The following is a 26,795-nucleotide window of genomic DNA, read 5'->3' as shown; positions in this document are numbered from 1 at the left end:
CTAACCTTGTGCAAAATATGTATGACCATATTAGAGACACATATTTCCCTCAGATTACACAGACCCACAAAGAATTTGAAAACAAATCCAATTTGGATGAATTCCCATATCTATTAGGTTAAATACCAGTGTGCCATCACAGCAGCAATATTTGTGATCTGTTGCCACAAGAAAAGGGTAACCAGTGAAGAACACAATAATTATTTATTTATTTGAACATTGTTACAACACTATCCATAGCCATAATATTACATTTTAAATGCCTCCATTCCTTTGAAACGTTTGAGTATAATGTTTACTGTTCATTTCAGCTTGTTTTTCACTTTTTTTATTATCTATTTCACCTGCTTTGGCAGTGTAAACATGTTTCCTATGCCAATAAATATAATTGAATTGATGCCTATTCTTAAGTGGCTTGTGCAATAACTCAATTTTCCCTTGCAGTATTTTGAAACTTCTCAAACAGTTTAGTCTACAAAGTTGTACATTGTTCGTAAAATATTATAGTTTTGGGAAAAGAACTGTATTGAGAGAATGTTTCATCGTTGAGTATTTGCAGAATGTCGACACAAATCTATCTCGCTCCATTTTATTGTTCTCCCAGCCACTGGGCTTCCTCTCATCACCATATTTGGTGGTGAGTAGAAACGTCAACCGGATGCTTCAGATTTATATATCCGGTAAACATCTGGCTCATTGTTCTGACTGTAACATTTTTTTTATTTTTTTTATAACTAAACCAAGATAGACAATAGCCCGTCGTTTCAAATGGGAACAAACAAGCCAAAGTGGACAGAACAAGCAAGGAGGTGTACAGAGCCAAGCACGAGCTAGCGATATCCTATTGGCGCGTTCTAGCATTCAATTGCATATTTCTGTTGGCCTACTCTGAAGTGCGCGTGTCCAATACACTAAATTCGCCTTTGCACTCCTAAACAACGCACTTTTTAAATACTTTGGCAAAGGGTAAAGTCTACTAAACTTAGTCCACTCTGTTCGGAACATATTGTAGTTTTGGGAACAGAAAACTGTATTGAGATCAAATGTTCCTTCGATGAGTAAATTAGACGTTATGTCTGCCAATATCCATCTCGTTCAAACTGGGCTTCTACTCACTGCCATATTAGGTAGTGAGTGGGAAAAGCCAACCGGATGCTTCACATTTATACAACCGGTGATCTGAATAATCTGTGTTATTGTTCTATCTGTGACTAGTGTGGTAGTGGTGGTCCAATTATAAGACCATTCCAGAAACCTGACTTAACTAATCAGAGTTAGTTGTAACAATTTTATAGTTTTCATAGACATATTTACAGTAGTTAGAAAAACCAAGATGCATTTTCTTTGAATTTAAACATGAATTTCAAATAATTCGTGTAACGATATGACGAGGCTGTCCCCTGCTTCTGAGCAGAGGGAATCAACCAATCAGACCTCGCTTGTCTGTATGGCTAACAGTACTGAAACGATAGTCTATAGCTGCTAGCATTTTTAGGAGGGGCAGAGACATTCTGAGCCATTATCTGGCGTTCTTGAAATACAAAGTGGATGCCTCTATGATCCAGCTACAGCGAAATATACCTCTCCGTACAAGGTAAGATACGCCGTAAAGTCACCCTGACCTGAGCCACGGGAAAGGATTTCGAGCTACGCTAGCCGGTTTTGGCTAAATGGAGAACTAGCCGCTAGCTAGTGTGTCGCGAGCGGTCTCTTCAAAGATGGTTTCCTACTAAAGTTACTATGGTCTCGGTTTAGTCTCTGGGTGCTTAGTGGGTGACAGTCCATACTCCACACCTGGAAGACCATGGGCATGGTGGAAATCCAAGCAACGTATTCTGGCATGGGGTTGAACAGTGTTGGATTGGTTAAATATAATTTATTTTAACGTTTGAACGTTCGCTAGCTAATTGTGACATCCAGTAGCTATCATCGTATTGAGCTTGTTAACGTTCGCTGCTAAATTACGGCGAAGCAGCCAGTCGGCTTTTGCAGTTGAAACACATTTAGAAGTATCGGTTGATGTCCATCCACCTGTTTCGCATTACTAACCAACACAGTAGACCACGTCAAGCATGAATCTGATCGTATTAGTTAGCTAATAGCTAATCACTCCCCAAACGTTATTGACAATATTGATTGACAGAAAGCCTACTAACGTGATCCATGTGCGAGGAAAATAGAAATGTCATTACTAGTTCATTAGCTAGCTAAATAACGTTAGATGGCTTACTACATCTGCAGTACTAACGTTATATCATTCAATAACAATGAATGGGGTAAAGACAGGATGTAAAAATTGTTTGTAATTCTCCATGTGGAGATTAGCAAGGGATTATGGTTGTGCAAGGACACAGCAGTGGTTACACGTTTTCACCGAGTCTGTATCCACTAAATCAGATTTCACAGTCAAATTCCACAGCCACAAAATATAAATTGGCTACAAACATTTGCTTGTTGGTCTTAATTTATATGGGCAGTCCTTAGGTGCTCCATCCATTTTTGGACATGTTTTTTTTAAGGCAATTATTCGTTATATTATTCAGGAATCAATGGGTACATATGTCATACCTGCATACGTCCAAAAATGGATGTAGCCATATAAATTAAGAGCTATTGTGTGTGACAGATGGCTAGATATATCTATCTCAGCAAAAAAAGAAAATATCCCTTCAGACGGTAGGCAATTAAGGTCACAGTTATGAAAATTTAGGACACTAAAGAGGCTTTTCTACTGACTCTGAAAAACATCAAAAGAATGTGCACATCTGTGTGAACGTGCCTTAGGCATGCTGCAAGGAGGCATGAGGACTGCAGATGTGACCAGGGAAATAAATGACAATGTCTGTACTGTGAGACGCCTAAGTCAGTGCTACAGGGAGACAGTATGGACAGCTGATCGTCCTCGCAGTGGCAGACCATGTGTAACAACACCTGCACAGGATCGGTACATCCGAACATCACACTTGCGGGACAGGTACAGGATGGCAACAACAACTGCCCGAGTTACACCAAGAACACACAATCCCTCCATCAGTGCTCAGACTGTCTGCAATAGGTTGAGAGGCGCTTGACTGGGGGCTTGTAGGCCTGTTGTACGGCCTACAAGCCCACAGTCTCTTGACCAGACAGGACTGACAAAAAGTGCTCTTCACTGACGAGTCACGGTTTTGTCTCACCAGGAGTGATGGTCAGATTTGCGTTTATCGTCGAAGGAATGAGCGTAACTCCGAGGCCTGTACTCTAGAGCGGAATCGAGGTGGAGGGTCCGTCATGGTCTGGGGCAGTGTGTCACAGCATCATTGGACTGAGCTTGTCATTGCCGGCAATCTCAACGCTGTGCGTTACAGGGAAGACATCCTCCTCCCTCATGTGGTACCCTTCCTGCTGGCTCATCCTGACATGACCTTGCAGCATGACAATGCCACCAGCCATACTGCTCTTCTGTGTTATTTTCTGCAAGACAGGAATGTCAAGTTAATTGACACGAGAAAATAGCAACTCTACAAATCGCAATGCCTACAATGAATAGCTAAATTACTTCGGGAAACTAAAGGCGTCTGAATGCTTCCCAGCCCATACAGTTTGGTAGAGTTTGTGCATATATTATAACATTTTGTGACGTTGTCGTTTGTTTTGGACTTCGATGAGTGTTTTCTCGGCTGTTCGATCACGTTATTTTTTTTCTGGAGGCAAGCCGAAGTTCAGAGGCGAAGTCTATGCCTCTTTGTCTGTAATTGGTCAACATTACGGATTCTTCAATAAATTATTTGTCATTCAACTAGAGACAACTTGTTTTCATGAATGTTTTTTCATTGAAAAATACTGCACCAAATATCTTAATTAGATGTAAAATTATGCTACTAAGATCTCTTCGGCAAAAACGTAAAAAATGAATGACAGATTTCTTGTTCTTTTAATTCAGACTTTTTTGAGGAAGTGTATACTGGCTATGGCGTCATTAAATGGACAAATAGTACTTTTTCCGCTATGTTCTCGTTTTAAAAGGAAAGGTCTTGAAGTGAGTGTGAGCACACTCGTTCTGCCAGCCAAGTTTGACTAGGTACCAGCTGAACTGAATGCATGGGTCCGCAGAGCTCCTCGTCCTCTCCACTCTATGCTTTTACTAACTGCAAGACATAAAAGATTGAGGAATCCATTCAATCTCTTATCTGTAGTAATGTTACAGCTATGGTTTGTCGTGTGAGCTAGCTTCTGCATAATGCTGCTGATGATCACACCCTTACAGGCAGCCCTCACTGCCATGTTTCCAAGCAACGTGTAGCTGCTGTGTTTTCACAATCTTCTGTCACAGAAAATATAGCTCAAACTGTTTTCTTTTATTGCCCTTTTGTCAGCAGATCTATCTATTAGTGAAACAAATTTGGGTCTAGTAACATATGGTATGACAATGATATTATTCAATGCATTAGGAAAGTATTCAGACCCCTTGACTTTTTCCACATTTTGTTACGTTACAGCCTTATTCTAAAATGGATTAAATAAAATAAAAATCCCTGTCAATCTACACACAATACTCCATAATGACAAAGCGAAACAAGTAAAGAAATGAAATGCCTTATTTACATAAGTTTTCAGACCCTTTGAGCTCAGGTGCATCCTGTTTCCATTGATCAGCATTTGAAGGTCGCCAAGAGCACAGTGGCCTCCATTTTTAAATGTAAGATGTTTGGAACCACCAAGACTCTTCCGAGAGCTGACCGCCCAGCCAAACTGAGCAATCTGGGGTGATGGTCCAAATGGTCACTCTGATAGAGTTCCTCTGTGGAGATGGGCGAACCTTCCAGGAGGACAGCCATCTCTGCAGATCTCCACCAATCAGGCCTTTATGGTAGAGTGGCTAGACGGAAGACACTCCTCAGTAAAAGGCAAATGACAGCTGGCTTGGAGTTTTCCAAAAGGCACCTAAATGACTCTCGGATCATGAGAAACAAGATTCTCTGGTCTGATGAAACCAATATTGACTCTTTGACCCTGTGGGTTGATGAGGAATTGAAAAGAGAGATGAGGCAAAATAAGTCTGGCTGCACAATCGATTGGCAAATGTACTGAAAATTGAGAAATCATGTGACAACTAAATAATAAGAAACTCCACTGAAACAGCACCTCAATGACATTTTGGTAAAAAATGCTAACTCTGCTCCATCATTCATTGAATGATGGGTCATTCATCACAAAACCCACTGATAATGCCAACCACTTTAAATTTTTAAAAATTATTGACAAGATCAGAAAATGATATGCCAGAAAAAAACACTGACCGTATACATCCAAGTATATCTGACCAAATTTATGAAAGACCCGCATTGTAATTTTGAGTTCAGTAAAGTGAGTGTGGAAGAGGTGAAAAAATTGTCTTAACAATGACACGCCATCGGGGTCTGACAACTTTATGGAAAATTACTGAGGATAATAGCGGACTATATTGCCACTCCTATTTGCCATATATTCAAGGCTACTAGAAAGTGTGTGCCCTCGGGCATTCCTAAAAATAGTAAATCCCCCTTTACCGGCTCAAATAGCCGACCAATCAGCCTGTTACCAACCCTTAGTAAAGTTTTGGATTTTTTGGGGACCAGATACAATGCTATTTTACAGTTAACAAATTGACAACAGACTTTCAGCATGTTTATAGGGAAAGACATTCAACAAACACAGCACTTACACAAATTACTGATGATTGGCTGAGAGACATTGATGATAAGGTTGGGGGTTCTGTTAGACTTCATTGCAGATTTTTACATTATCGATCACAATCTGCTGCTGGAAAAACACATGTGTTATGGCTTTACATCCCCTGCTATACTGTGGATAAAGTGTTACCTGTCTAACAGAACACATAGTGAGTTCCTTAATGGAAGCCTCCAACATAATCCAGGTAGTATCAGGAGTTCCCCAGAGCAGCTGTCTAGGGCCCTTACTTTTTTTCAATTTTTACTAACGACATGCCACTGGCTTTGAGTGAAGCCAGTGTGTCTGTATGCGGATGACTATACACGTCCGCTACTACAGCGACTGAAACACAGTGGCAAGGAATAAGCTCATCCTAAATATTTCAAATACAAAGCATTGTATTTGGGACAAATCATTCACTAAACCCTAAACCTCAACTAAATATTTTAATTAATGTGGAAATTGATCAAATTGAGACTGCAATGTTCAAAACATATTGATACAACAGTAGCTCAGATGAGAAGTCTGTGCATAATAAAGAGCTGCTCTGCATTCTTAACAGCACTATCAACAAGGCAGGTCCTAATACCCAACCTATAGACAAACTAAAACAGGAAACGAGCGTGCTCATGTCTGTTCAATGCTGGTCCGACCAATCTGATTCCAGGCTTCAAGATTGCTTCGATCACGTGGACTGGGATATGTTCTGGATAGCATCGGACAACAACATTGATGTATACGCTGATTTGGTGAGCGAGTTTATTAGCAAGTGCGTGAGTGATGTTGTACCCACAGTGACAATTAAAACCTTCCCCAACCAGAGACTGTGGATTGATGGCAGCATTCCCACTAAACTGAAAGCGACCGGAAACATGACTGACTGTGACCAACTGTAGATGATAATACAAGTTATAAACATGGAATTACAGATACACCTCTCCTTAATGCAACCGCTGTGTCAGATTTCAAAAAGACTTTATGGAAAAAGAAACATGCAATAATGTGAGACGGCGCTCAGAACAATAGAATAATAGCCTCCATGTTGGAGTCAACAGAAACCAGAAAATACATGATAAATGTTTCCTTACCTTTGAACTTCATCAGTATGCAGTCCTAGGAACCCCAGGTCCACAATAAATGCTTGATTTGTTCAATAATATATGTTATTTATGTCCAATTAGCTACTTTGGTTAGTACGTTTGGTAAACAATTCCAAAGTCATTAAGCGTGTCCACTATAATGTGACGAAATGTCCAAAACATCCGTAACAGTCAAAGAAACATGTCAAACGATGTACTGAATCAATGTATGTAATGTTGTTTACATCTTGAATAACGTTCCAACCGGAGAATCAGAATGATTTCAAATGAGCGGTGGAACGCAGGTCCTTCCCTTGTGAACGCGCATAGTGAAAGCATGATCAACTTGTGGCAGTGGTGACTATTTCCTGTCTCATTCGACCCCGCCCCCCCTCACATTAGAGGCATCAGACAAAGTTATATTGACTGTTGACATCTAGTGGAAGGCGTAGGAAGTGAAAACTCATCCATCTCTCGCTGTAATTTCAATGAGAGCTAGGTTGAAAATCTGCCACCCCCAGAAAAAATCCAAACAGGGAGTGGAATTCCTCAGGTTTTTGCCTGCAATATGAGTTCTGTTATACTCACAGACATAATTCAAACAGTTTTAGAAACTTCAGAGTGTTTTCTATCCAATAATAATAATAATAATAATAGGCATATATTAGCAACTGAGACTGAGGTGCTGGCTGTTTACAATGGACACCTTTTCATCTAAGCTACTCAAACTGCCCCTGCAGCCATAAAAGGTTAACTATAATAAACACACAGAAATACGAGCCTTAGGTCAAATCCGGAAACTATCACCTCGAAAACAAAACGTTTATTCCGTTCCATATTTTAACTAACTGGCGGCATCCATGAGTCTAAATATTCCTGTTACATTGCACAACCTTCAATGTTATGTCATAATTACATAAAATTCTGGCAAATTAGTTTGCAAAGAGCCAGGCGGCCCAAACTGTTGCATATACCCTGACTCTGCGTGCAATGAACGCAAGAGGTGACACAATTTCACCTGGTTAATATTGCCTGCTAACCTGGATTTCTTTCAGCTAAATATGCAGGTTTAAAAATATATACTTGTGTATTGATTTTAAGAAAGGCATTGATGTTTATGGTTAAGTACATATTGGAGTAACGACAATCGTTGATTGTTTTTTTATAAGATACGTTTAATGCTAGCTAGCAACTTACCTTGGCTTACTGCATTCGCGTAACAGGCAGGCTCATCGTGGAGTGCAATGTAATCAGATGGTTAGAGCGTTGGACTAGTTAACTGTAAGGTTGCAAGATTGGATCGCCTGAGCTGACAAGGGAAAAATCTGTCGTTCCTAAGCCGTCATTGACTGACTTGCCTAGTTAAATAAAGGTGTAATAAATAAAAACATTCCGATTGTTATGAAAACAACTTGAAATCAGCCCTAATTAATCGGTCACTCTAGCCCTAACCCATCTGGACAAGAGGAATACTTATGTAGAATGCTGTTCATCGATTACAGCTCAGCATTTAACACCCTAGTACCCTCAACTCGTCATTAAGAGACCCTAGGTCTCGACCCCACCCTGTGCAACTGGGTCCTGGACTTTGTGACGGGCCGCCCCCAGGTGGTGAGGGTAGGAAACATCTCCACCCCGCTGATTCTCAACACTGGAGCCCCACAAGGGTGCGTTCTCTGCCCTTTCCTGTATTCCCTGTTCACACATGACTGCGTGGCCATGCACGCCTCCAACTAAATTATCAAGTTTGCAGACGACACTACAGTGGTAGGCTTGATTACCATCAACGACGAGACAGCCTACAGGGAAGAGGTGAGGGCACTCAGAGTTTGGTGTCAGGAAAATAACCTCGCACTCAACGTCAGCAAATCAAAGGAGATGATCGTGGACTTCAGGAAACAGCAGAGGGAGCACCCCCTATCCACATCAACGGGACAGTAGTGGAGAAGGTGGAAAGTTAGAGCGCCTCTTCAACCTCAGGAATCTGAAGAAATTTGACTTGTCACCAAGAACACTCAAACTTTTACAGATGCACAATCGAGAGCATCCTGTCGGGCTGTATCACTGCCTGGTATGGCACCTGCTCCGCCCACAACCGTAAGGCTCTCCAGAGGGTAGTGAGGTCTGCACAACACATCACCGGACAACCTACCTGCCCTCCAGGACACATACACCACCCAATGTCACAGGAAGGCCAAAAATATCAAGGACAACAACCACCCGAGCCACTGCCTGTTCACTGCCTGTTATTTCCATTTTTTTTATTTGCAAAAATGTTTAAACCTGTTTTTGCTTTGTCATCATGGGTTATTGTTTGTGGGTGGATTATACCAAAAATATTTTTAAAATCAATTGTAGAATAAGCCAGTAACATAACAAAATGTGGAAAAAGCCAAGGGGTCTGAATACTTTCCGAATGCACTGTATGTTGGTATAGGTCAGTGTTGATGGTTAATGTAGATATTTTACCCTTATGACATCAATATCCCTATTTGCCCAGCTGTAGTGGCTGCAAAGGTGAGCTGTCATAGCAAAATCATGGTGTGTTATTTCACATATTAGTCATTGTTGTCAATATTTTTGTATTAACTGTTTGTAGCACCTGGCAGTTTAGGTTAAAAATGGTTAGGCTTAGTTTCTACTCTGTTGGTTATGAGCAGGGGTGTAGATCAGATGTTGCTATGCCATAACTGTCTGTCCTGCTAGCTAGGCCTACTTGTCGTCTTGCTCATTCCGTTGTCCTTACGCCAAACTGAAGCATGCCTAACATTGTAGCAATGTTATAGGCCTCTACTTGTATTTTGTTTAATACCTCAACCTTTAATCAGGTTGCTGCCAATAAAGTTTATGGTGGCAAATAAAAGCAGGTACGAGCCTTTTCCGTTGACAATGTAATGATGTAGGCTGGTTGTTTTTCTGAAGAAGCTGTCATCCCTGAGATCCCGCAGATGACAGCTACTTCAGAATAAAAGTACTTTGAGGCAACATCCGTCTCTCAAATCATTTGCGAATGGCAGCCAAAAATAGCCTTTCTGTGAGAAACAAGAGGATTGCAAAGAAATACAAAATACTTAATTTAGCCCAGTACTGACAAAAGGCATTTTTGGCTGTCACATAGTGTTAGTGTCTGTGCTGAAAATTTGGTTGATCTTTCCATCTCTGACAGACTGTTTGAACACTGAACAAAAACGTAAACATGTAAAGTTTGGTTTCATGAGCTGAAAGAAAAGATCCCAGAAGTTTTCCCTAAGCACAAAAAGCTTATTTCTCTCAATTCTTTTGCACAAATTTGTTCACATCGCTGTTAATGAGCATTTCTCCTTTGCCCAAATAATCCATCCACCTGACAGGTGTGGCATATCAAGAAGTTGATTAAACAGCATGATCATTACACAGCTGCGTACAATAAAAGGTGACACTAAAATGTATAGTTTTGTCACACAACGCAATGCCACATGTCTCAAGTTGTGAGGGCGCGTGCAATTGGCATGCTTACTGTAGGAGTGTCCACCAGAGCTCTTGCCAGAGAACTGAATGTTATTTGCTCTACCATTTATCATGCTGAAATAAGTGGAGTATTTTTCTCTACGGTCACTTAGTAGCCTAGGCCTACTTCTGCCCAAAAAACTTGTCTTTTAATCAATCTATGTGATTTTTGTTTCATGGAATCTCCATCTGTAGGCTATATTTCATTAGTTCTGATGCTGGGCAAATAAGTTGGTGGTGTAGCTCATCAATTCGTTTGCACATCTATCACTGATTTAGAAACATTTAGCATGCAATGTAAATCAAGTGTAGGCCTATTATTGAGCTCACGTATAGGAAACTTCAAAAGCCTGTGGAGGTTGTGAAATATGAACACAAGATGGGAATGCTTTTGAAAATATATGTTCCTATTATTTCCTATGGGTCTCATGATGAAGATACTCTACTCCTGCTTCTTAACGAAGCAGAAATTATGTTATGTTACAGCCTTAAATGAAACAATTCCCTCAGCAATCTACACACACTAATCCATAATGACGAAGCAAAAACCGGTTTGTGGCTTTTGACAATTCCTTTTGTATTCCTCATGTCTTACACATTGTTAGAAAAAGTTTTGTCTAAATCAGATATTGGGTACTCTATTAATTGGAATCCTATAAATGTAAAAAAATTAATTCAACCAAGTCTGAGATGGTGGGTGTCATGGCTTGCTGAAATGACATTGAACCACTCCACAGCTAGAAGTGCTCTTTAGGTCTTCATTTTTTTTTTTTTAATAAAAAATTAAATGTAACCCTTATTTTACCAGGTAAGTTGCCCTGAGAACACATTCTCATTTACAGCAATGACCTGGAGAATAGTTAGAGGAGAGGGATGAATGAGCCAATTGGACGTTGGGGATGATTAGGTGGCAATGACTGTATGAGGCCCAGATTGTCAATTTAGCCAGGACACCCCTAGTCTTACGATAAGTGCTATCTCTTCCAGGGAACAGTGTGTTGGAAAGGTTTCTTCAGGTTTCTCCCCTAGTTGTTTTTCTCCTCTCAGCCCACAATAAGCGGTGTCTGGGCTGGGCCACTCCACAAGTTTCTAGGCCCATGGGAGAGGCTTGGCATAGTTCTGAGAGACAGAGTTTAGTTTATTAGGATCCCCCTTACCTACTGCACATGCAGCAGCTACTCACCCTGGGGTCCACATAAAACGTACAGAACAGTTATAGACAAAGTAAGATATTACATTACATTCAAAAATCAAATAAGCGTTATGTATTTGTAAGACAGAGACAACGGAAAAAAAATACTACTTGCACACTTCCTATTCTTATTTCCAGTATAGTTAAATTACATTTTTAGAAAGAGGAGAGGCGGTGTGGTACAATTTTTGTATGTTTTTATTTTTTTTAAAGCTAAACTAGACTTTTGGCTGTTTGAATGGTACAACATGAGAGAACGGGAGCAGGAGATTCCAGCTGTGTATTGACGGGTCGTGTTTTATATTGAAAGTAACTTTTATTTTTTTTGCGTCAATGGAGTGATCAGGGGCGTGCTACTGTAGTTTTCCTTCACAAAAAATACATGAGTGCAACACATTCAGTAGAAAATAACTTAATTTTCATCAGATGACAACAGAAGTGCAACGCTATTTGGCTGGCAGCCACACAAGTAAATGAGCTTACACTGCAAATGTAGCGCTGTGCGCTGAGAGTCGGGAAGCAAGTTCAGGGAGTGACTGTTTTAATAAAAGGAACATAATACAAAAGAAACACTAACAGCACACAGGCATGAAACCCGAACAAAGACTCTTGGGGAAGGAACCAAAGGGAGTGACATATATATATAGGGAAGGTAATCAGCGAAGTGATGGGAGTCCAGGTGAGTCTTACGACGCGCAGGTGCGCGTAACGATAGTGACAGGTGTGCGCCATAACGAGCAGCCTGGTGACCCAGAGGCTGGAGAGGGAGCACACGTGACAGCAAAAAGAGCGCGGTCTGCTGATAGAATGCCAATTGGTGAATTCTCGTCTGAGTGTAGAAGTGCAACTGAAGCAAAAGGCCGAGGCCGAGCAGAAATTACAGTAAGAAGTATTTAAATCTGTGTTTAAAAAATGCAGACATTTATTACGCATTCTTATTTTTCTGTGTGAAAAACGCAGAATTCTGTGTTAACACGAACCCTAAGTGTAATTTGCTAGTTATCTGAGTGGCTGAATTAATAAGGAGACGGGGCATCGTATAGTGTTAGCATGTTTGTTTTCTTTTAAAAAATATAAAAAATTGTGGTACTTTTACCCCTTTTTCTCCCTAATTTCGTGGTCTCGAATTGGTAGTGGTACAAGGAAATCCCGGCCTGCCAAACCCTCCCCTAACCTGGACGACGCTGGGCCAATTGTGTGCCGACTCATGGATCTCCCGATCAAGGCCGGCTGTGAAACAGGCTGGGATCAAACCCAGGGCTTTAGTGACGCTTCAAGCACTACGATGCAGTGCCTTAGACCGCTGTGCCACAGAGGGGGCAGTGTTCGCTTTCTGCCGTGTTTGAGAAGTCAACGCCCTTTGGATGAGTTATCTGTACAGCTGCCTCTGCTATCTGGATTTTCTTGCGTTTCCCCCCCCCCTCTCCCTATTCTCCAAGCAGAGCAGGCAGCTCGTTGCCGTAGCGACTCCAGATTCCACACAGACACAGCATATACACTTGCTGCACCAGAGATGGTACTGTTCTTCCTTCAGACAAGTATGCGTCAAAGCCTTGTTCATTTGCACTGTCTCTAGTTCACAGTCTAAACTCACCAAAAATTACATTTGGTAGCTCCTACCTATCTGTAACTTATGAGCTGGATTGCCTGTCTTTGCAATTAGTTTTTTTACCGTTTGTGCTTGTTAGCATATTTAGCTTAGCAGCCTCCATGGAAATTGACTATTACTTGTGCTAATTTTGACAGCATTCTGGTAATAGATGCCGATTGGGATTTTTCTTTTGTCGCCCACTTGTGTATTTAACCTGTAATACCGCAAATCCTGAGATGAGAGAAGGATGGTATGAAAATCTGGGTACCGCCCAACCCTACTGCAATGCACAGGAGACCATTATCTTAGGCCTCCAGTGTTTGCCCCATATGCATTTCAATCGTAAAGATGTATCCCCCAGGGAGACCCATTCACCCCCAAGCAAGAATCCCCCACCCAACACCCTTGCAGAAAGCCCCCTGCTAAGTCTGCCACTGCTGTTGGGAAAAAAATCCTGGAGGAAACACTGGGCTTCAGTAGGTCCTATTTGACATGATGGATGCCTCATATGCAGATTCCCTTTACCCCCTTTACACAAGTAATTGTGAAGTCCCCTTTCTCTACAGAAATGGATAGACCGTTCACAAGTCATTTTATTTGAACTGATTAGAGTTGAGGCTGGACCTGAGCCAGTGGAACATTGGAGCTGGGGCTTTAGTGAATGGCCTACAGACAGGCCAGATAGCAGAGGTAATTCATGGAAACACGCTTTACTGGTTAAATGTCTCTGCTTGTCCAAGCTTTGGAAGTGTGGTTGTTGTTAAGCAGTTGGAAACCCTTGACTTGGCTACTGACCAATTCCAATGTAGAACAAAGGTGATTACAAACACTGCTTTTTCAGTGTTAGGGCACCACCAGCTTTAAGTGAATCAATGGGGTAAGCTTAGTTTACTGCTAGTCAGATTTTGCTTGTAGCCTTGTGCCACCATTTACTGTTTCCCCTCACAACAACCTATAGAAACCCCCCCCCCCCCCCAGCCCAAACCACCTCCTAAGTCTCTCCCTGCTTGTCTCTGGGCTGTGCTGGCTGTTCAGGGGAAGTCTCTCCAAGCCACAGCCAGTCTAAGATTTCCCCATGTTGATCTGTGTGAGATCAGCAATATGTAATCGTCTTTAGCTCAAGCCTCCCCGGGACATTAGTAGTCACCGTGTGCGTGGCTGAATGTGGTGTGTGTGTGTGCCCCAGCAGGGCTAATGTCCTGCTCAGCAGAATGTGGTGTTGAGTTTCACTGCTGCCTTCTGTTAGGCTTTGTTTTAATCAAATGGATTTCAGATAGAGGCTCTACAGTTTATGTATTTCATTATTCATGTTTGCCATGCTGCTGCACTTTACTACTCAAGACTTGGAGCTTAATCCAAATTGAATCTGTGCTGGTCTACTTGTCAATAGTGTATTGTGGTTGTAAATGATCTGTAGGGGTTTTGTGTAGGCCAACCTTTACATACAGTGCATTTGTTACAGCCTTCTAAAATGGATTACATTACATTTTTTCCCCTCAATCTACACACAATACTCTATAATGACTAAGTGAAAACCGGTTTAGACATTTTTGCAAATGTATTAAAAATATTTAAAAAACATCCCTTTATTTATGAAAGTATTCCAACGCTATGGGGCATCCTGTTTCCATTGATAATCTTTGCGATGTTTCTACATCTTGATTGGAATCCACCTGAGGTAATTTCAATTGATCGGACATGATTTGGAAAGGCAGACACCTGTCTATATAATGTCCCACACTTGACAGTGAATGTCAGAGCAAAAACCAAGCCAAAAACAACAATGGAGGCCACTGTGTTCTTGGGGACCTTCAATGCTGCAAAAAATGTTTGGTACCCTTCCCCAGATGTGTGCCTTGACACAATCCTGTCTCGTAGCTCTACCTACAATTCCTCATGGCTTGACTTCATGGCTTGGTTTTTGATCATACACTGTCAACCGTGGGACCTTATATAGACAGGTGTGTGCCTTTCCAAATCATGTCCAATCAATTGAATTTTCCACAGGTGGGACTCAAAGTTGTAGAAACATCTCAAGGATGATCAATGGAAACAGGATGCACCTGAGCTCAATTTCAAGTCTCATAGCAAAGGGATACTTATGTAATTACTTTTTTTTTATTATTAAAAAATTCTTAACTTGTGTTTGCTTTGTCAATGTGGTATTGTGTGTGTGTGTGTGTGTGTGTGTGATTGATTTTATTTTTAAATCTGAGCATAAGGCTGTAATGACATAAAATGTGGAAAAAAGTCTAGGGCTCTGAGTACTTTCCAAAGGCTCTGTATATACTGGGACTGCTTGACGCACACATCTGTCGACCAACAGACTATGGACCAAATAATCGACCAGTTGACTATTTGGAATCAGCCCTTATACACACGTAGTTACTTGTTTTGAAAAACAATGAAGATTTAAGAACGGGTCTTTTAAATACTTCAGGGTGTATGTCTGTTGCTGCAATGACAACCTACTCAGTGCCACACCTCCTGTGTGTGTGACTCAGTGCTAACCTCCTGTGTGACTGTGTGTGTATCTTGCCAGACTTCAGCCATGGCCACGGCAGGCGCAGGACCAGGCACAGCAGAGCCAAATCGGCCAGGCCCCCAGAGGAAGATGTCCACCACAGGGGAAAGCCTGTACAAGGTGCTAGGCCTGGAGAAAGGAGCTTCCGCTGATGACATCAAGAGAGCTTACAGGTAACATGCTCTCATAGTGTGACTACCATTAATGTGATGACTGTTGTTTAATCAAATTAACTATGTTTAATTATTACATGATTAAATTAATCATGTAACAATAAACTCATTAGCAGTCTTGGGGCACCACGGGAAAGTTATTTAATGAGTTGCTATCTCCCGACTTAAACTCTAAAGGTATAAATATATCTTACCTCAATAACAGTCAATTATGATTTATTATTACATTTACATTACATTTAAGTCATTTAGCAGACGCTCTTATCCAGAGCGACTTACATATCAGTCTTATTCTGAATGTCATCGACCGCACAGAAATACTAATAATCGCACAGAAATACACACAGTATAGATTATATTGATTACTAACATAATGCAATGTAAAGTCCCAAGTTGACTAACAAAGCATGACGGGGTGGGGGGCTGCTACTGCTGCCATCTTTGATTCTCACCCAGGAGTGAGAGTCATGACAGTCCCCCTCTGGTCGTTTTTAATCTTGTAATTGTCTTGCAAGTTGCACACCACCATAAAAATTACCACAGGATGCCCTGGTTGTGGATCCAGGACATCCCGTGGGGGGGGACGACAATACTCAGGCTGTTTCTGGTTGTTATAGCCACATAACTGGTAAGCCTGTTTCTCCATTTCCCAATGAATTGGTCCATCAGATGCAAAAGAATGGACTTCTAATGAGTTGTAAGCTCTCTATAGGATTGAGTTTCATATAATTCATATGTGACGGCGTGGACTAAGATGAATGAATTCATCCATCTGTCCATCCATCCATTTACAGGAAATTAGCATTGAAGTACCACCCAGACAAGAACCCAGACAACCCGGAGGCTGCAGATAAGTTTAAAGAGATCAACAACGCCAACTCCATCCTGAACGATGACGGCAAGAGGAGGATCTACGAAGAGTACGGCTCCATGGGTCTCTACGTGTCCGAGCAGTTTGGAGAGGAGAGCGTCAAATACTACTTCCTCATGTCCAAGTGGTGGTTTAAGGTGACAGAGAATACCTCATAACCCCTCTAAAACCACCTTTTAGTCTAACAGGGTAATAGATTGAATACTCAGGTGACCTTGACCCTCTGGACAGGTTATCCTGGGTGTAGTCAGGACTGCAGTAGCCTCTGACAGTGGGGTGATTAACCCATCCTGAGTCCCAGCCTACTGTCTCTGTCTGTGATGACGCACTGACTGGATTGCTTTTACAGCCATGTCACTCACACACTCATCACACTGTATTAGACATTACGATGTCTACTCCATTCATTAGACACCCTTCTATCTGGTGGTGGGAGTGCATTGACAGTCTATTAATTCAAGACTTGTGTGGAAGTGTGTTATTGCTTTGAAAGGTGTCATCGTTACCTCCCTCTGAACCTGTCAGTGTACTGTGTTTTTCTGTTTGTCAGTTAGACCGCTGGCGTCAGGTGCAAAGCGGTCTTTATTTAGAACTGTGTTGTGTGTAGTTGTGCTCAGTCACTCTGAGATGTGAGGCCCTTGATGCTGAGTAGAGTACAGTAAGTAGAGTGGTTGAGATGCAGAGGGGACGATCCAGTGACTGTCTCTCAAACCTCACTCTGCTTTCATCTACAAAGAAAAATACAAGGGAGAAACCAAACCGCCACATGTATTTATACCCTAGAAAGCACAGTGCAATAGGATTATTAAGCGCACCACACATATTACATTGGATATGTTGTGGTCCTTCTGTAGCTCAGTTGGTAGAGCATGGCGCTTGTAACGCCAGGGTAGTGGGTTCGATCCCCGGGACCACCCATACGTAGAATGTATGCACACATGACTGTAAGTCGCTTTGGATAAAAGCGTCTGCTAAATGGCATATATTATTATTATATATTATTATGTAGCATTGAAAAGCAGGTCTCTGCTGCTAGCATCCACTAGCTTCTCTCACTGGGCCACCCTGTAGATCTGAGGCCAGATATGTAGAGGTTCTCATGGGAGCAGGATGACGGCGGGTGGCTGTCCTGACTGACTGCTGTGTGTTCTGTCCTTGTGCTGCAGACCATGGCCGTGTGCTGCACCGTCTTCTCCTGCTGCTGTTGCTGCTGCTGTTGCTGTTTCTGCTGCGGGAAGTGCAAGCCGCCGGAGGAGGATGATCACTACCAGTATGTGGACCCAGAGGACCTGGAGGCCCAGATCAAAGCAGAGACGGACGGAGGTGAGAGCACGCTGGGGGAGGGGGGGGGTTGTGTATGAGAGTTGAGGGGGGGATTTTGGTTTGATGGTGGGTAGGCTACGGGAGAATGTTTGGGGCACCAGTAGGTGGGCTGGGGACTGAGCGCGTGGTGCTACACATGCATGTATATTATAGACTCTCTGCTATAGTTGGACTAGAGGTCATGGGGAGGGTAGCCGATTAAATGCAGTATGCCCCTCGGTCCCTGTCCTTCTCCTGAGTCCTTCTCCTAAGTCCTTGGCCCCTCCACTGTACCTCAGCGGCAGGCAGCCTCGCAGATGTCGGTTTTTCAGCCTGAATTAACGCTGTCACTTCCTTTCAGAGCATAGGAGCCGGAGAGAAGCCGATTAAAGGGAGGAGAGGCGGGGAAACCGCAGAGCACAGATGGGACTAGAGCTGCCAAACAGAGGTGGGGGGGGGGATGAGGAGAGAAGTGTCAGTGTCTAGCTCTGCTAGGCAGAACTCCCGGTCTACAGCACCTGATCCTGCTCTGGAGGTTGAGGCTGAAGGCTAGCCCATAGATTACCTTAATGAAGCAGAACAGCTAAAAGTGCATGTATTTATAGCTCACACACAGAGAATGAGAGACTGCTGGCTCATATCACAGAGGATATGTGCTTTGTATCACAATCCTCCTTTACCACAAGGATACAAATCGCTAATGAAATGTTGTTTGGTATTTCTGCAGGTCATCTTTCTGTTTGAAAGCTATGGATGTAGTGTACAATAACGTAAACATTAACCGTTAGAAATGTCAAGTGTTACTTTTCTTCCAACATTTCAAACTCAACAAGAAGCTTTGTTTTACCCTCTACCATCCAGGTCAGAACAGGGACGGGCTGGGACAGAAGTGAGATGAGGATGATTAATAGCACATCCTCAGATCTGACAGGACTGTATTGTCTGCCTCTGCCTCCTGTGTCGTGTCCTTGACTGGTTGGTCTGAGGACATGACTCGGCTCCTTGACTCATGTTGCCTGTAAACACGGCAGCAGGAGAGTTCAGATCACTCAATAGCAGACAGTCCCAACGACTATACTTCTAAATGCCTTGTCAGAGTGATCAGCGACCACGGTGACCCTATAGTCCCTAAGCCCAAATTGCTGTCGCACTTTCAGTATAAGAAGTTATGAAATGATAATGCATTGTAATTTACTATTGGTTTCAGAGATATTTGAATGTTTAGACGAATACCTAGGTGACATGAATAATCTTAACAAAAAACAGGAACTGTGCTTCATTTACAGTACCTGAAAGCTAACCAGGACATGACAAGCTGACAACCCCAGGGCGGTATGGGGATAACACATCAGTATACTCTGGCCCAATGAGCAGGACAGGTTAATCTCGTTCTGACAGAGTGGTGTTTTTGTACGTTTTGTGTTTTGATCTACTAGGTGACCCGGTAATCATTGTCCAGCCCATACCTGTAGCTGTACCTATAGCTGTATCGAGCCCTGTGGCTGAGAGCATCAGCCTAGGCCCTGCCATCAGCCTAGGTCCTGCCATCAGCCTAGGCCCTACCATCAGCCTAGGCCCTGCCATCAGCCTAGGCCCTGCCAGTCCAGTAGGTGACAACCCGACCAGTCCAGTGGCTGCTGAGAACCCAGGCGAAACGCTGCCGGAGTCTAAATGACTCGTAAGCCCCCCACCCCCGTCTGCCTGATGTACTGGCTGTACTCATCCCATCTGCATGGTGTTGTCCACCCGTTACGCCCCAGACCAACCCGTTTCACCGTACTGTATTAGTTGGTAGTGACACATGTTCTGCTGTTTGGTAGTTCGACTGGCTCACTAACCATCTATTCTGTTTGCCTGTCAGTGCTGCATGATGTCATGGCTGTTACTTCTACATATTTTCAGCACGGCCACATGAGCTTACCTTGTATATAATGTCTCTGCAACCTTTTCACAACAATCATTTCAGTGAATTGATTGCTAAGTATTTTGATTGTGTTTGGTCCATCATGAATGTATGTGCAGTAACTATTTGCTGCCTTGGTTATAAAGTGGATGTCATCTCTTTATTAATTAGGCCTAGTAAATGGTAATTAGATAAAGCCTAATCTCTGCCCAGTATCCCATTACCTTAACAGCAAGAACACTGGCACTTAGGACTGGATTCAATCCGGAAGATCCGCGTTAAAATGTAAAGGTAATTTGTGATTGATTTAGGCATTTTAACGTGAATGCAGTCTCTGCGGGAACATTGCCTTTCAATTTAAACCGAGCTATACGGCATTTTCCGCGAGGAGACTGCGTTCACGTTAAATGCTACATATGTCGGCTCAATCGGAAATTACCTTCAATTCCACCATGCGGATTGAATCCAGCCCTTAGGCAACACAGGGCCCCACAGCAGCCAAGTATTCACTCAACCCACAACACATTAGCTGCCTTCAATAAACAGTAGCAGTCTATTTATATGAAGCATCAATGAAATATCAGGCTGGTTAGTTGAAAACCTAGCCTGTGGGTATGTGCAGGACAGAGAGCCATGTTCTAAAAGCACAGTCCCTGAATGTTAGTCATTCAGTCCCTGAATGTTAGTCATTCAGTCCCTGAATGTTAGTCATTCAGTCCCTGAATGACTAACCGTGGTGGTGGTTGTGATAGACTAACTGGTGGTGATGGACTAGCCGTGGTGATGGACTAACCGTGGTGGTGGTGGTGATGGACTAACCGTGGTGGTGGTGATGGACTAACCGTGGTGGTGGTGATGGACTAACCGTGGTGGTGGTGATGGACTAACCGTGGTGGTGGTGATGGACTAACCGTGGTGGTGGTGATGGACTAACCGTGGTGGGGATGGACTAACCGTGGTGGGGATGGACTAACTGTGGTGGTGATGGACTGACCCTGGTGGTGGAGGTGGTGATGGACTAACCCTGGTGGTGGAGGTGGTGATGGACTAACCCTGGTGGTGGAGTGGTTTTTCACTTGTCACTGAAGCACTCTTAACCTCACAAGACATGCCTTCATTAACCTACAGGCTGTAGGCTAACTCCCATGGAATTACAGAACATTCTAGTATGTTAGTCAGGTGCCTACTACGTTAGGTTAAGAATATTAGTAGTGTTTCCATGAAATATGGGGGTTTAGAGTTCCTAGATAGTCTGGAATATTCCATGATACCATGATACCCACTGGGTACTATTAATTTGAAAGTTTGTTCATGGGGTTCCACTGTCACCGTGGAACTACCACTTCATAGGTACAGGTGTGTATCCAGTGCACTGTTGAGACCAATGCCCCATAGACCTAGACGGACTACCACTGTCCTGTCACATCCATCCATATGTTTTTGTCATCTCACCTCACACCTACTTCCTCAGCACCGTCCTCTCTGTTAGTGGTCTGTTTGTTCAACACCATGACACCTATTGACGTGTTAGTCTGGTTCTCTCTTTAACTATACCAGAGCGATAGCTTGAAGCTTTGAGAGACAATGGCTATATAATGATGTTGGGATAGTAGTGAATCAGTACTATCATCGCATTATACTGTCATCTGATATAGTAAGGGTAGTAGTCTACCAGTAATAGTAGAAGTACTTTCAAAGCAGTGCTCTGTGCTCTCCCTCTATGCTGCATTTTGGATGGTGTCCTCTATAAGGACAGTGACAGTGTGGATGAGCCTCGCCAGGGGAGGGCAGGTAGGTTCCTGATACACACTTGGTTATGTTCAGTAGGGTGCACCGTAGCAAAACGTTTTGCAACGGAAAGCACTCTCAGGTAACACTTCCTTGTTTCAAAACTTTTTCCACCTACTGAACATGACCTTTGTGGAGTTTCAACACTTCAGGACAGGTTAAACAAGGGCCCAACTTGAGGTCATGCCTTCTACTAATAATACATTCCTTTGTTAGTTGTATCTGAGATAAAACAGGCTATTTACTTGTAAACTTTTTATTTAAAATTTTCACTCAGCAAGTAGCCTAAATCATGACAAACTAGTACAAGATAAAATTGTGTAAGACGGCGCATTAACAAAACAATAATCATAAAACGTGACTTGCTGGATTTTGACCTCTTTATTTTCAGAAGAGGTCACTTTTTTGATAACATGATTTATTGCCGCAAAACTGGATGAGGATTGGAAGCTTCCAGTCAACAGGGTTTACAGAGTTGTAGATCCAGCTAGTAAACACTCTGTGTACCTGGCAGCCAAGGCCTTGCCCTTGTAGCCTTAGCCTTGCTGCTTTATCGTTTCAAGTTTTACTGTAGTCACAGACCTTTGGCTTGTACAGTCTGCATGAACCACAACCTGTACTGATATTCCTGTTTGATTTCTCATTGGCATCATGTCATTAGCCTAAATCTACAGAACCCTGATATGTCATTTGGTGTTTACAAAGTCATTGTCATTTGAAAGTCATTGTGATCATTGTTACCTGTCTGTACATGCCTGTTGGTTATTCATTTGACTTCAGAATTGGACCTTTTTAGTATTATACAAACAATAGAGAATTATTTGACATGATATGAAGCATAGTCCTTTACTCACTCCATTAGTATAGAGTGGGGCATATAGCTAACATACAGCGCTTTCAGAAAGTATTCACACCCCTCACATTTTGTGTTATAGGCTGAATTTAGAATACATTACATTTAGATTTGTTTTGTCACTGGCAATAGACAATAACCCCATAATATCAAAGTGGAATTATGTTTGTTGGAATTTTTAGAAATGAATTAAAAATTAAAATCGGAAATGTCTTAAGTATTCAACCTCTTTATGGAAATCCTAAATAAATTCAGGAGTATAAATTTGCTTAACAATTCACATAATACGTTGCATGGACTTAAACATGATTTTTGAATGACTACATCATCTCTGTACCCCACACATAAAATTATCTGTAAGGTCCCTCAGTCGAGCAGTGAAATTCAAACACAGATTCAACGACAAATACCAGGGAGGTTTTCCAATGCCTCGCAAAGAAGGGCATTGGTAGATGGGTAAAGATACACTACGAAGATACAGGCGTCCTTCCTAACTTAGTTGCTGGAGAGGAAGGAAACCGCTTAGAGATTTCACCATGAGGCCAATGGTGACTTTATATCAGTTAAGAGTTTAATGGCGGTGATTAGAAAAAAAATTATGAATGGAATAGAGGTAAGCACAGGAAAAATCCTAGAGGAAAACCTGGTTGTCTGCTTTCGACCAGACACTGGGAGATGAATTCACCTTTCAGCAGAACAATAACCTAAAACACAAGGCCAAATCTACACTGGAGTTGCTTACCAAGAAGACAGTGAATGTTACTGAGTGGCCAAGTTAGTTTTCACTTAAATCTACTTAAATCTATGGCAAGATCTGAAAATGGTTGTCTAGTAATGCTCAACAACTCATTTTGACAGAGCTTGAAAATTTTGAAAATAATTATGGGCAAATGTTGCACAATCCAGTAGTGGAAAGCTCTTAAAGACTTAGCCAGAAAGACTCACATCTGTAATCCTGCCAAAGGTGCTTCTACAAGGTATTGACTCAGGGGTGTGAATACTTCTGTAAATGAGATATTTGATTTTCAATAAATGTGCCAAGATGTCTAAACATGTTTTCATTATGGGGTATTGAGTGTAGATGGGCTAGGGGGAAAAAAACAATCTAATCCGTTTTGAATTCAGGCTGAAAAATAACAATGTGGAGTAAGTCATGCGATATGAATACTTTCTGAAGGCACTGTGTCAACTGTCCATTTCTCTATTGAGGGTTATTTATTTCTAGTGAATCTGACCCAGTCCCTTGTCTTCCTGCAGGTCCGCGTGCCCCTATCGTGATCCAGCCGCATTCCATCACCGTTGAGGTTCCAGAGACCTCCCAGCCTGCAGCCAGCCAGCCCACCTCCAAGCCCCAGCAGTGACCCTCCCCTCCCAGCCCCGTGTACCCGCTGGAGCCCTCCCCTTAGGTGGGCACGGCCCCCCCGTGGGCCCCACCCTGGAGCCCCCAGCAGCCAGCCAGGCCAGCCGTCACCACAGCCAGGACTCACCAGTGTCAGTCAACCAGCCAACCAGTCAACCCCCCATACTGTGGCAAAGGTCCAACCAAATGGACATGAGCGGCACGCTGCCAAGAGACCAGGACTTCTTATGACATGATATATATATGTCTATCTACCAAACTGAGGATTAGAACAAACTCCTATCACTCCATTTTATCCCTCTGTTTCAATCCTCCCTCATATATCCTCCCTCCCCTGCTCTCTTTCTCCCTCTTGGACTCTCGTCTCTGTCAGAGCTCTGGGATTGGAGACTCTTCAAGTTCAGTCTGAGTTTTGGGATTTAAATAGCCTGACTCAAACCTTCCACCTGCCGGAGACTAAAGCATGGATCAGAGGATGTGCATGTGTTAAGTTTGATCTGCATGCCCCTACTGTACAACACTGGCACATACATACCCCTCTACTACAGCCACCACCACCATCTTACCCCTGTCAGTGATACCCCCAGCTCCAGCCAGGTGCACTTACAGAATGCTGCACAACCAAGGGTCTCCACCTCCACCTGAATGAGACCCAGAAGTGGGGCCGACATTCGAGAACAGTGAAAATGTCCTGTGGAAAACTTCTGCATTTCTAACAGAAAAATGTGCTGACTGCTTTATTTAATTGCTAATTGATGTCACAATTATGTTAGTTAGACCAAAGCCAAACTACATGCCACTAACTCCATGTGTTCAGTAGCCACCAGTTTCTCCTCATGCCACTAGAGCCAACCTGAGAGGATTGCGCCATTGAGGTGTATGCATTTGGGTCTACTATGCACTTTTGAAACCTGTGAATTGGGTAAATGGTCATTTCTGATGGACTGTCAGCTATTTTATGGGTCCAGCCAACCAGCACTGCTTACTGAAACAGTCAGCACACTTCTCTCTGTATTTGATGGAACTGACCGATGGAAACAGCTAGCTGACTGCAACCCAGCTACTTATCAAACGTCTCCCATCTCAAAGGGTGGTTTTGCTTTGCGTTCTCATAGTCTGATGTTGTAACATGGAGATACAGGTGGTATGTACTGTAGGGATCTGTGTTTGACCCAGCTACTAAGTGCACTCTATGCCACATTCTAGAGTGACAATTATGTTCTCTGTACTGCCTATAGAGAGATCCATCACCAATGATTTTGAGACTTTTCAGATGTTGATTTGACTTTGAAGAAATAGCACACCATGTTTTCCATGGGGTTTTGGTGGACTGAGGCATGTTGGAGTATTTTATGGGCTAAAGATGCACTACTATTACTATTTACAACTAGGCATTAGTCCTCCCGTTCACTCCTTTCTACAGTACGGTCTCTGTGATGAGATGATGCAATGTCACACAGCAGGGTTAGGGTCTGTACAGATCACACAACCAGCCATTTGTACTTCAGTACAGCTCTCTTTATGATCCTGGGGGTGCAGAGTCGGCGCTTTCTCAAATGTACTGTAATCAGAATAGTGAAAAAGTGACGCGAATGGGTGCCACATTGTTATTGCGAATCAGTCAGTCCCAGTGGTGGGTGTGGGGGTGTGTGTAGAGCATTGTACAAAGTCTTTTGGTTTGTTCATTAGTGTGGTGGTCAGTCAGTCATCCCCTCCCAGTTTCTTTGTGGTTGGTCATTTGAAAAGGGCATTCTGTGTTTCCTAAAGAGGGACTGGTACATGGTGTTAACCACCTTGTGTATTGGCTGAAGAACAACCCTAAAGTGACTAAATCACGTCATCAAATGATGTCAAGCGTTTTGTAGCTTTGGATGTTTTTTCTCCTGAGTTTTCGTAGAAATTATTTATCAGTAGCTTCAATTTCTTACTGGAATTTATGACACTTTTTTTCTCCCCTTAATTTCACTAAGTTAATAGCCAAAACCCTCCTGATTTTTTTTTTTTTGTCTTTTGGTTATGCTTTTTTGAAAACCATAGTAAATCTGATGCATTTCAACATAACAGCGCAGTATCTATCCCCAGGGTTCAGAGAGGAGAGATACCTTTTATTTATTCTGGTGATCCTTATCTGCTGTAAATAATAATCACTATGTGTGTCACATGCAAATAACATTGTAATAAGGTTGTTTTGAGAATCTTTGTTAAATGGAAAATGTTTTAAGAATCAACCCCATATACATAGTGTACATTGTCTATTTTTTATTTATGTCAAACCGAAAGAGCAGTTTTAAAAAAAAATGTTTTAAAAAAAAGTTGACAGTTGGGAAGAGAAGACCCTAGACTAGCCAACATGGTCCTCCCAGGGGGCTGGGCAACTGGTTGACAGAGGTAGGCAGGCAGGCTGTCCTAACTGGCTAGGCCACCATGGTGCTGGTCTACAGTAGCAGACAGACAGGCAGTGTGTATCGGTCTGTCATGGGTATAGGGGGCAATGATGTCTCCATCTCATCTCTCTTCTTGGACACGGTAATGTATGAGGACTCTGCCACTGAAATTATTGATTGTAGTTTTGTCTATGTTTTCATTGTCATTCATTCATCATGTCTCATGGACAAAAATGATCTGTAAATGTGTATTTATATAATGAAATTAAAAGAAGGGGGATTTGTACAATGTATTCTGTGTGTGTCATTGTGGACTCTGAATCCTTGGTATTTTATTAGGATCCCCATTAGCTGTTGCAAAAGCAGAAGCTACTCTTCCTGGAGTGTTTTTATTTATATATACACACATATTACCAGTCCAGTTTGGACACACCTACTCAAGGGTTTTATCATTTAACTATTTTCTACATTGTAGAATAATAGTGAAGACAAACTATGAAATAACACATGGTATCATGTAGTAACCCAAAAAGTGTTCATCAAAATATATTTGAGATTCTTCAAAGTAGCCACCCTTTGCCTTGATGACAGCTTTGCA

General features: G+C 42.4%; 1 protein-coding gene across 6 annotated transcripts; it reads left to right on the top strand.

Moving 5' to 3' along the window:
- The first annotated feature begins 1,210 nt into the window (after positions 1 to 1,210).
- On the top strand, positions 1,211 to 26,488 carry LOC124019347 (dnaJ homolog subfamily C member 5-like). 6 transcript variants are annotated; one of them, XM_046334664.1, is made up of 7 exons: positions 1,211 to 1,594; positions 15,582 to 15,736; positions 16,531 to 16,744; positions 17,774 to 17,930; positions 19,346 to 19,587; positions 21,564 to 21,603; positions 23,711 to 26,488. In XM_046334664.1, exons 2-5 carry the CDS (start codon positions 15,591 to 15,593, stop codon positions 19,582 to 19,584), a joined length of 756 nt encoding a protein of 251 aa, XP_046190620.1. In that variant the 5' UTR covers positions 1,211 to 1,594; positions 15,582 to 15,590; the 3' UTR covers positions 19,585 to 19,587; positions 21,564 to 21,603; positions 23,711 to 26,488. The 6 variants fall into 6 exon arrangements, 4 of the variants coding, with proteins under 4 accessions (XP_046190620.1, XP_046190621.1, XP_046190623.1 ...); XR_006835760.1 differs by lacking the exon at positions 19,346 to 19,587 and adding an exon at positions 18,271 to 18,357 and having other exon boundaries at positions 1,216 to 1,594; XM_046334665.1 differs by lacking the exon at positions 21,564 to 21,603.
- Positions 26,489 to 26,795: the final 307 nt, after the last annotated feature.

The sequence above is a fragment of the Oncorhynchus gorbuscha genome, unplaced genomic scaffold, assembly GCF_021184085.1.
Source record: "Oncorhynchus gorbuscha isolate QuinsamMale2020 ecotype Even-year unplaced genomic scaffold, OgorEven_v1.0 Un_scaffold_8:::fragment_8:::debris, whole genome shotgun sequence".
NCBI lineage: Eukaryota > Metazoa > Chordata > Actinopteri > Salmoniformes > Salmonidae > Oncorhynchus > Oncorhynchus gorbuscha.
This window is presented reverse-complemented; position numbering and strand designations above follow the sequence as displayed.